General features: G+C 36.6%; 1 protein-coding gene across 1 annotated transcript in view; it reads left to right on the forward strand.

Moving 5' to 3' along the window:
• Brr2 (U5 small nuclear ribonucleoprotein l(3)72Ab) overlaps positions 1 to 17,717 on the forward strand; it is a 47,010-nt gene that overhangs the window by 6,886 nt on the left and 22,407 nt on the right. The window contains exons 8-22 of the mRNA XM_085954067.1: positions 1,499 to 1,629; positions 3,464 to 3,613; positions 3,840 to 3,918; positions 4,505 to 4,638; positions 5,529 to 5,726; positions 6,597 to 6,741; positions 6,994 to 7,237; positions 7,789 to 7,906; positions 8,834 to 8,931; positions 9,057 to 9,219; positions 12,465 to 12,642; positions 13,481 to 13,613; positions 14,123 to 14,287; positions 14,980 to 15,387; positions 16,564 to 17,260. Coding sequence (XP_085810193.1) covers positions 1,499 to 1,629; positions 3,464 to 3,613; positions 3,840 to 3,918; positions 4,505 to 4,638; positions 5,529 to 5,726; positions 6,597 to 6,741; positions 6,994 to 7,237; positions 7,789 to 7,906; positions 8,834 to 8,931; positions 9,057 to 9,219; positions 12,465 to 12,642; positions 13,481 to 13,613; positions 14,123 to 14,287; positions 14,980 to 15,387; positions 16,564 to 17,260 — 3,041 coding nt within the window. The remainder of the gene's footprint in view (positions 1 to 1,498; positions 1,630 to 3,463; positions 3,614 to 3,839; positions 3,919 to 4,504; positions 4,639 to 5,528; positions 5,727 to 6,596; positions 6,742 to 6,993; positions 7,238 to 7,788; positions 7,907 to 8,833; positions 8,932 to 9,056; positions 9,220 to 12,464; positions 12,643 to 13,480; positions 13,614 to 14,122; positions 14,288 to 14,979; positions 15,388 to 16,563; positions 17,261 to 17,717) is intronic.

The raw sequence follows: 17,717 nt of genomic DNA on the forward strand, positions 1-17,717 counted from the left end.
AAATAGTACTGTTCCAATTAGATTAACCCTAACCTAACCTAATCTAGTCATCTCATAAAATTCGCCACATGTTGTAGCATACGTACAAATATACTCCACAGTGAAATTTTCAACGAAGAACTCGTCATTTGATTAAATGTTACACGAACTCATGTTTCACGTACTGCGGTGCACGAATAAGTGTCCTGCGGTGAACTGTTTACGTACAAATTTCCGGATACGCTTAAAATGGGGACCAAAATTACTTAGTAAATGGGTTTAATTGGGACACGTTTAGAAATGAAAAAGACATGTGAGCAATTGAGCAGTGTGGGATTGGAAGTGACAGTTGATGACTGTGAGCTATTGCGCTAGTGTTTTTGTAGTTTTTTTTTGCATTCTCCTGCAAATTCGTAACTGCGGTGACTCGGATGACGTATACTCGGATAATGAAGACCCCCTGTACCTTTAACTCGAAATTCGTAATATTAAATAATTACGGACTTCCATAATTACTATATACCAGTGGCGAAAGGTGGAGGTAGACACACTAAACTTCGTCACGTATTTGTTTTCATAGAACTAAGACTACAATATGTAGATAGTGTTTGTTAGTTTTTAAAATTCAATTTAACCCTGCGAAACCAAGCCATAATAGATAATACTTAGTCAAAAAATATTCTATTATATATATCTATCTATAAAATATCTAAAATTATGCCATTAAATCATACATAATTTTGGATATTTTATGAATATAATAATACATTATTTTATCTACTATAGTTTGGTTTAGGCAGGTCCTAATTAAGTTAAAAAAATGAACATAGACTAGGCAGGGTTTAATTGTCAAAATAATAGTCAAGAAATATTTGTTTACCTTCAAAATATCTAAAATTATACCATTAAACAGTACATTATTTTATAGGTGGTAGGATATTTTTTATCGATTTTGGTTTTGTGTAGGCAGGGCTTAATAATTTTTGAAAAACTGACCAATGAAATCCAATATGTACGGCTATTAAACTTACCTAATTTATTATGGTTTGGCTAGGCAGGGTTCAATTGAATTTAAAAACTAACCAGCACCATCTGCAAATTGTATTGTAAGTTCAATGAAAACAAATAAGTATGACTGACAATGTTATGTGAACTATTTATATGGAATCTTTGCAGCCTACCTCCACCACTCGCCACTGCTACCTGGTACCTACAATATTCAATAAATCGAAATAATTATTCTTTTTCCATACATTTTGTTTTTTGTAATTTAAAATTTTTTTGATTTTCAGTGCCATTGATTTTGAATTAATGAAGTTTACTGTAGAATCAACAAAAATTGGTTGTTAGTCATTCGCTTAAATAGACGTGGGGTTCTCATTTTTCGTAGGTAATTTATGGTAATGAAAGTCCACCCAAATACCAGTTTACTGCATATAGTCTGTTATTTATACACGTTAGACTCTGCTTTTGTTAATTAATTATTGTTGGTATTTAATCGCCTAATTTCGTTTTTTAGTTCTTTACTGCACTATGCTGGCATCATCGCAGTCAGATTCCGAGAAGCAGTCCATCAGAGACCAGATGTCAAAGGAGCCCGCACTGAAAAAGATTCTTGCCCAATTAGACACTGGGAAAGCTGATGATGAGGTGAGAAATGTATTGATTATCCAAACTATATACATACAGTATAACCTCGTTTTTACGTGCCCGGAATTCACGTTTTCCCGGCAATTGCGTGTAATTTTTTCAGTCCCGATGTATTTCAGTACATTTAATACCCGCATTTACGTTTTTCTTTCCCGCGATTTACGTCGGAAATATTCAAAATATGCGAGTTACGCGCGCTTGACAATGATTGGGTCGTGATATTCGAACGGCGTAAGGTGTTTGGAGGGAAAACTCCATGTCTTTAGAACGGCGCACGGTGATTGGTCGACGAGCGACGCTGTGATTGGCCCGAGTTCGGCGCATAACAAGGTGATTGGTCCATCGGTCGCCATCTTTTCTTTTGGCATCGTGTTTGTGTTTTGTATACACTCCCGTCTGTCATTATTCTGTCATCAGTCTTACAAGTTACAAGTTCGCGGTTTATTTATTTCATATTTATCTAAAGGAAAGCTTTGTCAGTGCAAGAGAAACATTCTCGAAAAAGTGAATAAACACGTTGGCTCACGCGTTTCACTGGCCCGGCTCTGGTTATTTTTTTAGAAACATAAATGTTCTTTTTTTCATTACCCCCCTTTTACATTTTCCCTCAATAAGGTTTTTTTTTCAGTCCTTAAAAAACGTAAAATAGGGGTGATACTGTATTTTAAATATTCAGTCGCGCCTTCATGACTTCTTTGAATTAATGTAAGATGTCACATTTTTGATTTTTTTTAAACTGGCAATGCAGTCTCGTAGATCGAACCAAGTACTATAGATCCGTCAATATAAGTTGTCTGCTGAATGAGGGCATCACATGCTAGCATTTGACATATTATTCAATACTTTTTATACTGTGATGAGCTTAGTTCAAAATTTGAAAACCTGACGATTTAGATGGTAATTTTAGTTTCGGCATCAACAGTAATAGTCGAAGCATTATAGAGCATTGAAAATTATCATACAGGCTAAAAACAAGAAATGTCCCTTTCGTTCAAGGTAAAAACATTATTATATAGTCTACATTCACGTCAGACTTGACACTCTTGATAGTGCATAGGAATCATAAAGCAAAAGTCTCCCCCTGTGAGACGGAAGGGATGAGCGATATAAGCAATGCAAGACAAAAACCGACTCCCTTTAGAGTCAACGATATCTCAGTTTGACATTTGTGTGACATAAGATTTTCATGTTTTTCTCCTATACCCTTATGGTATGGTCTAGTGGCAAAGGGTTGACGTAGGCTGCTAAGATCTGACATATAATAGTGCACTTGGTCATAATTATTTGTTTTCATTGAACTAACAATACAAATTACAGATGGTAGTGGTTAGTTTTTAAAATTCAATTAAACCCTGCTTAAACCACACCATTATAGTTTAGGTATGCTATGGGCGATCCAACAAAAATAGTGCACACGTTTTCAGTCCTAATTATTTGTTTTTGTTGAATTAAGAATGCATATGGCTTGATTTACGCATTACACGGTTTCATTGAATTTTAAAAACTGACCAACACTATCGGCAATTTATAGTCTTAGTTCAATGAAAACAAGTATGTATGACTGACAAAGTTTAATGTGCAGCTCTACCTCCATGCTTTGCTACTGGTATGGCCACATGACATAAACATATTGTATTACTAGCAATATTCGATAAACAAGAAACAAGAGAGAGTGGGATCAAGGTGAGATCAACTGAGATTTTAACAAAGTCCGCAATAGACATAATTAGCCACGCATACTTCCTGCTTATGAAATGAAATCGCATCTGCACATATTAATGTCTGAGCACTACAGTCTGTTTATTAGTATCTAATGAATGGTTTAATATTTCAGGGCGGCACAGAGGTCTCTCGTGGGTCTTCGCGGCGCGAGGCAGCCGAATCCAAAAATATGGGTGGCATTATGGAGGAATTGAATGCACAAGTTGGACCAGGAGGGGGACAAGTCGGAGGGGCAAGAAGGGCTTTAGATTTAGAAGAACTGGTAAGCTACTTAGAAACCATTACATCAATACTGGATTATTAAAATAAATTGTATAAACTTACTAGCTAGGTTTCTTGTGCTTCCATGTTGTAAAGGGTAATTTATCTTATATCGAAGATACAACCTTCCCTTAGAAAGTCCTTGTTGAATGGTAAAATTTTATCATTTTGGCAACATTGTTGGTCGCTTTTTTGTCCTCTTTTAAAATATGTTTATCCATTTTCAGATCTTCGCTCAAGGTTCTCACCTAATGGCTAATAAGAGGTGTCAGCTGCCTGATGGATCCTTCAGGAAACAACGAAAAGGTAACTAAACGGCATCCATAGTTTATTACACCTGTATAACATGGCTGTCATTTGGGAGAGGAAGTTAACTCTTGGAGGCTCCTTTGCCTATAAATATTGTTGAATAGTCATAAAATAATTTGATTGTTTATTTGTAGGAATCTATTCATCATTACAGTAAAACCCCATTAATTCGAAATCGAACTAATAGTAAAACTTGAAAAAAAAGTTTTTTTTATTCCAACTTTTGAACAACTTTTCAACAATTGAAAAAAATTGAATCACTCGAAATAGATGTTTGGAATTTTTGTGAAAATTGCAACTTATGGCAAATTTTGAATTATAGTTGAATAGCTTAACCTTAAAATTGCGCAGATTGTGTTTTCTTCTACTGCGCACGAATTACAAAGGATAATTAATTATTTTTACCATTATTATTTCTGACTGCTCCTACATGAAGCTTATTGCATTATTTTCTCATACTCGGCGACGCTCTAGATACGTCATATTTTCAGTAAAAACTATCGAACTTCACGCTTATGTGGTATTTTTATAACCGTGTTCGTATTAACGCAGTTTTACTGTACTTATGATTTTCATTTGGCAGGTTATGAAGAAGTACACGTTCCTGCACTGAAATCAAAACCGTTTGATGACGACGAGGCGTTGATACCCATAGACAAACTCCCCAAGTATGTTCAGCATGCCTTCGAGGGATTCAAAACTTTAAATAGAATACAGGTGAGGTCTTTTTGATTCTTGAGACTATTTTAAAAAAACTCACTACGATACACAAAATGCTAGTCACTGCCTGAAGAAGCTGTGGCTTTAAAGCCTATGGTTTATCTTGACTATTTTCAGTAGACTCTTCCATTGTGCTCGATCTCCTGTTATCCTTCTTCTATTATCATTGTACAGGTTTACAAATCCTTCAGGACATCATCAGTTTTATATTGTGGTTGTCACATTTTCCTTACGGTCTGCTGAATATGTATGCAGTTTTGGGGATTGTAATTTAGGGATACCGCCTGATTTTATGTTCTTAAAATCCCGGTATTGAAAATGATTAAATTCAGCAATTTTCAGATTGATTTTTATGAATCTGTTTTTTGTTAAAAATAGCTTATTTTCGTGAACTAAAGATATAAAAAATAATAAAATCAATGAACATTACGATTGAAGTGTTGGTTTTTCATTTTTTTGGCCAAATAACATTGACAATATTTTATAGAAAATATTTTACAATGCAGTACTTTTACTCATTATTTAAAATTTAGCAGACATCTCTTTTCATCGTATGTATATAATAGGAATCATACTTTGAAAGATTTTTCATAGAAAAATGTTAAACCAGGGAAAATAATAATTATATTGGTATGAAGCTTTGTACTATACTCATTGTAATAAATAAAATGTCTCTAAATGTGAAAAATTTGTATTGATCTTTATGATGATGAATACCGGTCCAGAAATCTTGGAATTGGAAATTCTGTTGCGAGATGGCAATCCCTATCTGTTGTAAATAGTAACAGGTGTTTTCTGACCCATTGTAGGTGTCAATATCAATTTGACAACATGATTACATAATTATTATAATATGTATCTCATAATTAAATTTTAATCCAACGTAGAGTCGTCTTGAGCCCGCTGCTTTGAACTCGGATGAGAACCTATTAGTGTGTGCACCCACTGGAGCGGGTAAAACCAACGTGGCGCTGCTCTGCATGCTTCGAGAGATCGGGAAACATATCAACCAAGATGGAACCATCGCTGCCGACCAGTTTAAACTCGTATACGTAGCCCCAATGAGGTCTCTTGTACAGGAAATGGTAAGTTTTATATTAAGAGTTTATATACATGAAAGTAATGTTGAAAATAGGACTCATGGACTACTGGTTAAATTAATTGCAATTCATTTGTAGAAAACTTCACTATTTTTGCCATAGAAAATCCGCCATGTTTCAATTACAATCCGTCAACTTATCAACTCACAGAATATTAATTCTACTCTGGTTACCAAATCGACCAGGCGAAAAATTGTTTCAAAGATGTCATTGACTCATTGATTTATAGATGTGTTAACAAGAGTTGAGGCGAAGCAATACTCACAGACGCATTGTTTACAAAAGGATGTTTCAAATTTTTAAATCGACATTAACGTATACGTATGTTGTCCTCTTTTCGCTATAAGCGCAATAAGTAGGCGTAAGCAAGACACACGGCTGTTTCTAGTAGACGTGAAATGCCCGTTGCCTCGAAAATGCACCAATAGACACAATCTTTCGTATCTGTGTTCGCACCAACTCTGGCTGAGAGACCTATACCATGCAGGATAGACTTTTAGCAAAATTCGTATAAGGTTACCGTGTACACAGTTTTTGATATTTTATAACGCAATTGAGGTCGTCCATTGGTTGGCTTGTTAGCAATAGGTGTCAGCCTATTGGTTTATAACCAATGAGGTTTTATATTGCTAAGGTGCAGATAAGTGAAAACTGAATGTAGCCTTTGTACAATTTTTGCCCAATTGGGTGTTTCCATCAGCGCAGTGAAAAAATTTCGAACCTCATTGCTTTTAATAGTAGAATTTTGAAAGACTCCTATGTACTTGTTTTAGTCAAATTCATTTTTTTTGAACATCACCAAATATTTGTCCACAATTATTATTTCCAACTAAAAGATTTTTGATTGATAAACAGGTGGGCAGTTTTAGCAAACGCTTGGCTCCGTACAATATCACGGTATCTGAGTTGACTGGAGACCATCAGCTGACAAGGGAACAGATTGCAGCCACGCAAATTATCGTTTGTACACCCGAGAAGTGGGATATCATCACCAGAAAAGGTAAAATTAAAATTTTAGAGGATTGTGTCAGTGGATCTTACCTACATAAGCTCATCACCCTGTGTACTTTGTCACAATTATATTTTATGATTGTAAATCAGATGATAATCCTCTCAATAAATACATCGTTGACCATAGACCATTAATAATATATCACATGAATTTGGTAGCCATAAGTATTGTAAACTAGACTGTTATAATATTCCACAGATTTTGATGAAATAAATGAAAATACATGTTATCTTACTACAGGTGGCGAGAGAACATTCACGAACCTGGTCCGACTAGTGATAATAGATGAGGTGCATTTGCTGCACGAGGAGCGAGGCCCAGTGTTGGAGGCGTTGGTGGCCCGCGCCGTCCGAGCCGCCGAGACTTCGCAAGAGGAGGTTCGATTGGTCGGCCTCAGCGCCACCCTGCCCAATTACAGGGACGTTGCCACTTTCCTCAGGGTCAAACCGGAGACGGGGCTCTTCTACTTCGACAATAGCTTCAGGTTGGTATTTAAAATTGTCATTTGCTTTCTTTTTATCCTACAAGGTCAACAATTATACTATTAAAGCTACTCCACTTTTTTTTTTATCAGAGATTATCTTCTTCAGCTCAAATGAATTACTCAGTTACCGCTAATGATGACGGCCGGTCGATGCACACAATGACCCTTAAACGGGCTGGTTGGTCAGCTAACCACCAGACATTCTTGATGCACAGTGACCTTTACCTTACTACGCCTATTACTCTTGCAGCGGTACTCTCTTTTTACCCGGCTTCATCTCTCTCTATACCCAGACAGTGTCTACACACTGGCTGTGTGTGGTTATGCTCACCTATAGACCCTCGCCTGGAGAGCTTCACTGACTACCCGTCATCATAAAATTTTGTTGCTATTACACCGTACTATGCATTCATATAGTATTCAACCCATAAAAAAAGAATAAACACTTAATCCGATTATCTTTTATGGAAACATTCTCCTATAAATACGCCTCATCACCCTGCGCACTTAATGCATCCAATTAACTCTGTCTAATGTTTTTTATGTTAAAGGCCCGTCGCTTTGGAGCAGCAGTACATTGGTATTACGGAGAAGAAAGCTCTTAAGAGATTTCAAGTTATGAATGAAATCGTCTACGAAAAGACAATGGAACACGCCGGAAGAAATCAGGTGAGGTTATCACGTATTTTAAAATCAAATATGATTACAACTCTTAGGTCGATAAATGACATCACACTATTTCCCCTCCTTCCATCGTCACAAAATCTTTTACTCTGTTGTCTAAATTATGTCACATTTTTTACACCTACATTCATTGAAAATGATCGATTTCAATATAATGTTCTCATGGAATATTTTATTCTCAAAAAAATAAGTACATACCTATATTTTGTTGATTTGTGACACATTCTCTACTCACATTATATCAGACCACCTCCCCACCTTTAGGGTATGATGTAATATATGGACGACCCCATAAATACATATTATTATCAACAATTCATTACAATAACGGTCATTTTTGAAAATCTACTTTCATGTCTTTACAGTATTGTTATTCTATTCTATTAACGAGTCTACAGCTCTCCTGCTCTGTAATCCGGCAGGTTTCACATTAAACTGCCGGATTACAGAGCGGAGAGCCATTCGCTCAGCAGTTCGGTGCCCGACCTTGACAGATAAACATGTGTTTGTTTGTTTCTCTTGTGCGTGAAAGCGTCACTTAAACAAATGGCGGACAAAAAATGTAAACACAAAACCCTTAGTATAACTAAAAGGTGGAAGATTGCTGTGCAAATCTGTGATAGAATTATTTCCTATAGAAATCCAATAATCCGGTATTTCCGTTAATCCAGCATAGGTGAAAAAATATGGGTGCCGGATTACCGAGCGCCTACTGTACCTATCTACATTGCAATGACATGGATTATTGTATATTTGCATTGATGGTTTTTACCTATTCTGTTAGTGTGTCCATAATTAATATTTGTATTAATTGTAGTAATTGGTGTAACTCAATTTATGAAATACATATCGATTTGCATAGCAATTTATTTGGTACATTAATTATATGTATGTTTTATTTATTTATTTTAGGTTCTAATCTTCGTTCACTCTCGCAAAGAAACTGGAAAGACTGCGCGAGCTGTTCGAGATATGTGCCTCGAAAAAGATACCCTCGGGCAGTTTTTGAGGTTAGTTCACGTGACTTTTTTTGAATTGATGGTAGCATGGATTACCTACCTTACCTATTGAATTAAAATTAAATCAACACCTTTCTATTGTATGCATTCTATTATTATGTATCTTTCTTTTGCAGGGAGGGTTCCGCCAGTATGGAGGTATTACGTTCAGAAGCCGAACAAGTGAAGAACACAGAACTGAAAGATCTTCTTCCGTACGGATTCGCCATCCATCACGCCGGAATGACTAGGGTGGACAGAACACTGGTTGAGGATCTATTCGCAGACAGGCATATTCAAGTAAAGATAATTTTCACTAGAATACTGAACCTAAATATTATGAGAGTGACTACTGACTAAATTATTAAAGTCATTTCGTAGTGCAGATTCATTTGTAGCTAATTTCACACTATTATCACTCTCATCTGTCAAAAACTGCAAACATTTAAACACAATTTTAGATTCACTTTATCAGGCAAATTCCATACATTATTAAATGTGTAGATTTTTTTTTTTTTTTTCAATTCAATTCAATTTATTTATTTTTACATATTGTGGACATTACAAATTATAAGTTTAAGACGTTCACAACATGAGAGATAGATAGTATTTTATTAAACAGTAGAAATATGTACATACAAAAATATTAATTACTAGCTGAAATACCCGGCTTTGCACAGGGTCGCTTCGTGGTTATATTTATCTTAGATATTTGAAAAATAATAAGAGGTAATTATTTTTTTAATATTAAAATATCTGTGTAATACAATATGGCAATATGAAAATAATTCTAATAGGAGTAAAGGTCAAACATAAGAACACTAAATTAAAATCGAATCCAAAATATGAAAACGTTATTAATGTTATTAATATGTAGTAAAAAAAATCAAAATTGGATGGAACAAACAAACAACAAACTTTGTATGTTATATAATAATAATTTAGAAACCTTCGTAGGTGTGCGCACACAACTGACAAAAGTTTCATCGCAATCGGATGAATGGTATAGGACCGCATACGAATAGTAGAAGAAAATGATTTTCTAATTCAGAAATCTTCGTGGGCATGCGCATGACAACTCACCAAAGTTTCATTGCAATCGGATTAATGGTATAGGAACGCATACGAATAGAAGAAGAAGAAGATGGTTGTACTAATTCAAAAACTTTCGCGGGCGTGCGCACAATAACTGGTCAAAATTTCATCACAATCGGATGAATGGCATAAGAACGCATACAAATAGAAGAAGAAAAAGATGATTGTACTAATTCAGAAACCTTTGCGGGCAAGGGCACAACACTTGATCAAAATGTCATTGCAATCGGATGAATGGTATAGGAACGCATACGAATAGAAGTAGAAGATGATTTTCTAATTCAGAAATCATCGTGGGCATGCGCACGACAACTCACCAAAGTTTCATTGCAATCGGATGAATGGTGTAGGTAGGCATTCGAATAGAAGAAGAAGATGATGGTTGTACTAATTCAGAAACCTTCGCAGGCGTGCGCACGACAACTCACCAAAGTTTCATTGCAATCGGATGAATGGTATAGGAACGCATACGAATAGAAGAAGAAGATGACGGTTGTACTAATTCAGTAACCTTCGCGGGCTTGCGCACAACAACCGGTCAAAATTTCATCGCAATTGGATGAATGGTATAATAACGCATACGAATAGAAGAAAAAGAAGAAGAAAATGGTTGTATCAATTCAGAAACCTTTGCGGGCGTGAACACAACACTTAATCAAATTTTCATTGCAATCGGATGAATGGTATAGGAACGCATACGAATAGAAGAAGAAGAAGATGGTTGTACTAATTCAGAACTCTTCGCGGGCGTGCTCACAACAACTGGTCAAAATTTCATCGCAATAGGATGAATGGTATAAGAACGCATACAAATAGAAGAAGATAGAATGAAAAAGAAAATAGTTGTAACAATTCAGAAACATTTGCGGCGTGAGCACAACACTTGATCAAAATTTCATTGCAATCGGATGAATGGTATAGGAACGCATACGAATAGAAGATATAATAGAAGAAGAAGAAGAAGATGGCTGTACTAATTCAAAAACCATTGCGGGTGTTACCACAACAACTGACGAAGGTTTCATTGCAATCGGATGAATGGTATAGGGACCATACGAATAAAAGAAGATAGAATGAAGAAGAAGAAGAAGATAATGATTTTTCTAATTCAGAAACCTTCATGGGTGTGCATGCAACCACTTACCAAAATTTCATTGCAATCGGATGAATGGTATAGGAACACATACGGGACAGACACACAGACAGACAGACATACAGACAGACAGACATTCATTTTTATATATTAGTATAGCCTATACTCTTCCCGCAAGTGCAAGCAATAAGTTTACAAAGTTTTATCGCAATCGGATGAACGGTATGGCTGCGCATTAAATACGAACAAACAAACACAAACGCACAAATATTAATTTTTATATATTAGATATAGGTACATGGAAATACACCGGATGAGTTAAGCAGACTCTATTTTAAAAAATTATAAAATAACGTCCACCTATACTCATCCTCATGTAGGTGGAATATATCAACACCCGAAGCAATTTCGTTGAACATAGTTATCGCCCTTTTTTGCCGTTATTTTGCGTAAGTAAACCATGAAACTTAAATTTTTGGGTTTGTTATGAATGGTTGGTATTCGAATATGAAATATGTTTGACTTGTACTGGAACCAAAGCATTGACATAATATAAATTTATTTATTAGTGCATGTAAAAGGACAGAAACCGTGTGTTAAGTTAAGTTAAGTTAAAAAGGTATCGAAATTTACCAAACCATCATTATTTAGAATATATTATAGATCAGTGATGAGCAACCTTTTCACGAGAACCAAACTAAATACCAATAACTTTTTATGTGCCGCTTTATATATTTTATCGCAGATTTATCCAAACTGATTATTTTACAAAACAATAAAATCCTATTCAGTATTTTACATATTATTTTAAAATTCCTTGTTGGTCAGCAACAAAATCATTGTGTTGTTCATCACTGTTTTCAATGGACAACAAAATGTCAAAACGCTGCCAAAGATACTGGTTATAAAGAAGATTTTACAGCTGCCATTTTTCAATGCACAGAATATTAATTTTACTGTGGCCGCTGCCAATCCAGTCATACTAAAAACATTACGGCATCGTCATTATGTGTTTTAATCAAAAAAAATTATAAGATCACTGTGCACCTTCTATATATTGACATCCACAACAGTATTTTGCATGCTGGCAGTATTAGTACAAGTATGTATATCTCGATATAGAATTTAGGTTAGGTTATAAATCCCTAGACTTACAGAAGCAAATATGAAACAAAATCAACTTCTCTCTCTCTCTCTCTTTTCGTTGTGGTGTTGTCTCCTTGTATTTGGATATGTTCCACATTTGTGGCAAGAATTAATAATTATAACTAGATTGGCAAGATTGACTTTGTAATGTACGGATCACTTAAAATATCTTGTATGGTGTATTTAATGTGTGTGTGTGTGTTTTGTCCAGGTGTTGGTATCTACAGCCACTCTGGCGTGGGGTGTGAACTTGCCCGCACACACCGTCATCATCAAGGGGACACAAGTTTACTCTCCGGAGCGAGGCCGTTGGGTAGAGCTGGGCGCTTTGGATGTCCTCCAAATGTTGGGAAGGGCTGGTCGACCGCAGTATGACACCAAGGGAGAGGGTAAATATAAATTTGCTAGACGAATTTTATTAATCAGTATCTGCCACGTTGAAGTGGAGTTATCTTATAAATGTCTTAATTCTTTTGCAATAACATATTTGATTTGTAGATGATTAAATTTGTACATTTACAACAAAAACCTTTTTCATTAGGATCCATCCAGTGATCTTTAACCGGTTCTATGCCTTCAGCAAGTTTTCTCGCTCTATGAGGCTGTGATCGACAGGTCGCACATACAAATTTCGCAAGTTATCTCGTCCGTCTTTAAACTCAAATTACTAGCCACTGTTGATTGATTTGCATAATCTAAAAGTTAAACACACAGTGACATCTGTTTGAATAATTATGAAACACTTAATTAAACTTAAATTATCAGATACTGCCATAGTAATTTCATGAGGCATAGAAAAGGTTAAACGTTCCTTCAGTAAATCCATGGTCTCCCGGGATGTATGGTATGGGATGGCGTCTTATTGCAACCACATGTTTGTCAGATATGCAATCCCGGATCATCAAACGGTATCGGTCACCATTAATGATTAATTCAGCACCCGCCTCATCTTAGAAGAAATACGGGCCAATGATAATTGATTCAATTGACAGTCAAAGAGTATCGACCATTATGACCATTGAGTAAATGTTTTTAACGCTTTCGCTGCTGAAGAGATAATGAGATTTTAATTGCCCCCTTTAAAATGCACGTTAATTACATCGATCGGCCGCCTGGTCATTACGCACCGTGTGCGTCTTCCGCGTCCAAAGTATTAAGCTAGTTATAGCTGAATAAGATAGTTATTTTATACCGTTTCTTATATCCTAAAAATTTGTATGTTTTCAGGTATATTGATCACAAATCATTCGGAACTTCAATATTACCTATCACTCTTGAATCAGCAGTTGCCGATTGAATCACAGCTCGTCTCCAAATTGGCTGATACTCTAAATGCTGAGATTGTTCTTGGAACAGTCAGGTAAGGGATTCCTCTACAATTTAGATCTTTCAATGAGACCAATGTGTATAAAACAAGTTTATTTCTTGGTACCACATATAAAAATTGCTTCATTACACGTGTTTTGCTCACGTGGTGAGCTTTATCAAGTTTTTGAGTAATTTATTATTATGGTTGCTATTCTCGACTGTACTTATAATGAAGTTTATTGCATTGCTTTCTCTCGCTTGGTGCCCCTCCAACTATTTATTTCGTGGTAAAATCATTGAACATCACACTAATGTGGTATGTTTATAGGTTATGTATCCCTCCATAGTTACATAATTAGTAGTATTTACTGTCAGAGTTTATCAAGGAGGTTTGAAATTTTGTCATTTGCGCAAAAACCGTACAGAACCTCTGTTAATTTCGACTACCGTGAAGTTAGTTGATCAATAGCGATACATACAAAACTTCATTGGCTGCACACTGCCTCATGCCAATGTGGTGACACAATGGATGGCCCTGATCGCCTTTCTTTTTTTATACAGGTCAGTTCGTGAAGCCGTTACATGGATGGGCTATACATACTTGTACGTTCGCATGGTACGTCAGCCAGCCTTATATGGAGTGTCTCCTGAAAGATTGGCAAGCGATCCACTTCTGGAAATGCATCGGGCCGATCTGGTGCACACGGCTGCCATGCAACTTGACAGGTAATAATTTTATTTAGGTAAACTTTCCTATGTCAATAAAGTAAATCATTATCTTTCAAATCAATAATTTGGTTTTAACTAATCAGCCGTGAGTCCCAAACATTTGGTGGCACCGAGTTAAATGCTGCTCCAATCATTTCTATATGTACAGTAAAGTTGTGATTACATTATGCTGCACATCGCGTATTATCACGTGACGTCACAGTAAGTGCCACTACAGAAAAATAGTGTGTAATGTCGTTTTTCTTGTTATGACTTATGCTCCCATCCTGTAGCACATTTTGAACTTTTAAATGAACATTGTCAGTCAAAATCACGTGTTTTTTTGTTTTTAGAGGTTGGCACTATATATTTTCAATAAGAATGTTGTCTATTTATTATCTATAGTCTGCAGGTTGGGTTCTGTTCAAAATTTTAACGTAAACACACGTAGAAACTGTTAAAATTAATTGAAATTAGCATGAATAATGAATAATAATGTAAAATACTAATACATTAGAGTTGGCACTCTCCATCATAGAATTTACAGAGATGGTGATTGTTCAAAATATTCTGCAAAATGACGAAACCATGTCGCCGTGACAGCGTGGCATTATGCAAAGTGCCATCTCCCGTGATGTGCATGGTGAAGTAATGAAGTACACGGACTATCAAATATGTAAATAATAATTGTTCAATTAAAATTTTTACAGATCTGGTCTTGTGAAATATGACCGCAAATCAGGCCACTTCCAATCAACAGAGCCTGGCCGGATCGCATCTCATTATTACTGCACCCACGAAACGATGCTGACCTACAATCAACTCCTCAAACCGACGCTCGGAGAAATCGAACTTCTGAGAGTCTTCTCATTGTCTGGAGAGTTCAGAAATCTGACGGTGCGAGAAGAGGAAAGACCGGAGCTTCAGAAGCTGTTGGAAAGGGTTCCAGTGCCCATTAAGGAGGGTCCCGAAGAGGCTTCGGCCAAGGTCAACGCCCTGCTTCAGGCGTATGTGTCCCAGTTGAAATTGGAAGGGTTCGCTCTCTCTGCCGACTGTGTTTATGTAACGCAGTCTGCTTCCAGGCTGCTGAGGGCTATTTTTGAAATTGTGCTGTACAGGTAAGGAATTTTTTGTTTACTGCTTGCCAACTATTTCGTTATTTTGGCCACCTGTACAGTAAAACCTCGTTAATACAAATTCCACGGTACCGAAAATTGAAAAAAAATTCGAATTACGAATTATAAAATATATGGGGGAAAAATATAAAAATATTTAATTTTCATTAATATCGTTTACGATCATAGATGTGCCAACCACATTTCCGGTTCCTTGTGTGTTAATGGGTCATAAAATGTCAAGATTATTTTTATTACCTTCTTAAAATAAGTAATTTATGATGTTTTAAGAAACGTCTGTCACAATTTTCAATGACTGGCTCATGAAATAGAGTACTTTATTACGATTTATTATATATGCCAGGACTCTGAAATAATTTCGAATTACGAAATTTGAATTAAATGTATGGTTTTATATGAAAATAATGTTCAAGGGACTTTTTTTTCGCGAAAATTTCGAATTAAGGTGAATTTCGAATTATCCGTGTTCTTATTAACGAGGTTTTACTGTAATATATACATTTAGGCCAAGTGTTCACCATTCCGTACCATCGTGATAACTGCCTAACTGCGGTAAGATGTGTGGTCAGTGACAGCGATGAGCTAATTTAATTACCCAGCCATTGCCGTAGTGATTCACATGTGTTCGACGCAGCTGTACTTTGTGTGCAAACGTTCCATACAAAAAGTGTGAGATATGCAGTCGACAGTGTGTTGTAACCATAGATGGTCTTGTTCAGGGAACTCGGAAATAATGGGAACTGAAATACCTAATGGGTAAGGAGTAGCAGGTGACCGATCTCGAGTAAGGAATAATCCGGGATAAACTTAAACACGTGTCAAGAATATGTCATACGTCAAATACTGACAACTGCTCTCGGTTATACATTGACGCTCATTTAATATTAGTGTATTACACACACTATATTGCATGTGCATAATGCGTGTTTCATTTTCGTAGGTCACTCACATTCAAAACCCCTACATCAAAATGTAGTGTATTGAATTTCGCCTATCAGAATTCTATTTATTCTCTGTTCTGTAGTTTTGGTTAATGTTTGTGTTTACTTGATCTAGAGTTGTTTTAATATGCTACACTCAACGTAATACATAATCAGTCCCAACGATTCGACCATACTTCTTAATTAATCGTGTCGATTTCTTTTGCCGTTTTTGCAGAGGCTGGGCCCAATTAGTTGACAAAACTCTGACTCTGTGCAAGATGATCGATCGCCGCATGTGGCAGTCCATGTCACCGCTGCGCCAATTCCGCAAAATGCCTGAAGAAATCGTCAAGAAAATAGAGAAGAAAAACTTCCCGTGGGAGCGTCTCTATGAACTGGGCCCCAACGAGATGGGCGAACTGATCCGGGCGCCTAAACTGGGCCGTACGGTCCATCGATTTGTCCGCCAATTCCCTAAACTGGATTTATCAACTCATATACAGCCAGTAACACGATCCACTCTGCGCGTCGAGTTGACAATCACGCCAGACTTCCAATGGGACGAAAAAGTTCACGGAGGATCAGAAGCGTTCTGGATTCTAGTTGAAGACGTGGATTCAGAAGCTATATTACACCACGAGTACTTTTTATTGAAAGCTAAATACGCTAATGATGAGCATACTGTCAAGTTCTTCGTTCCCGTATTTGAGCCCTTGCCTCCGCAGTATTTCTTGAGAGTTGTTTCCGATCGATGGCTGGGAGCAGAGACCAGGTTGCCAGTTTCATTCGGTCATCTTATCTTACCGGAGAAAGGACTTCCACCGACAGAATTGCTGGACTTGCAACCACTGCCGGTTACTGCGTTGAGGAGTCCACGATTCGAGGCTCTCTATGCGGATAAATTTCAACAGTTCAACCCAATACAGACACAGGTAATGAATATATAAATCATTGGCAATGTACTGTTTTTGACTCAATGCCTTTGCTTAAAATAATAGATGTTGGATTTATTCTTCATCATACTTATCTTAAGGCTCAATTACGTTGAGCGAGTTTACAAGCTGCTAGTCAGCGAGCTTAAAAGCGGGCGAGTCAGCTAGTGCGATAGTGATGATGACACAAAACTTTCCACTCGCTTAGTAGCCAACAAGCTAGCGAGTTGAAACCATATGTTTTTTCTTTAATTTGCTCGTACTTGCAGCTAGTTCACAGGCAACTATGATGACACATGGCTAGTTTAGTAGCTAACAAGGCGCCTGCGAGTAGCGAGTAAAGTAGCCCAGCTTTCAACTTTTCTTGTAGATTGTTTACAATCTGCTTGTTAGCTACTTAGATGATTACACTGGGCGAGTTTACTAGCAGATAGTAAATTCGCCGGCTTGTAGCTTG

This window comes from Rhyacophila brunnea, unplaced genomic scaffold (assembly GCF_057557595.1).
Source record: "Rhyacophila brunnea isolate RB1 unplaced genomic scaffold, BYU_Rbru_1.0 scaffold_4, whole genome shotgun sequence".
Lineage (NCBI taxonomy): Eukaryota > Metazoa > Arthropoda > Insecta > Trichoptera > Rhyacophilidae > Rhyacophila > Rhyacophila brunnea.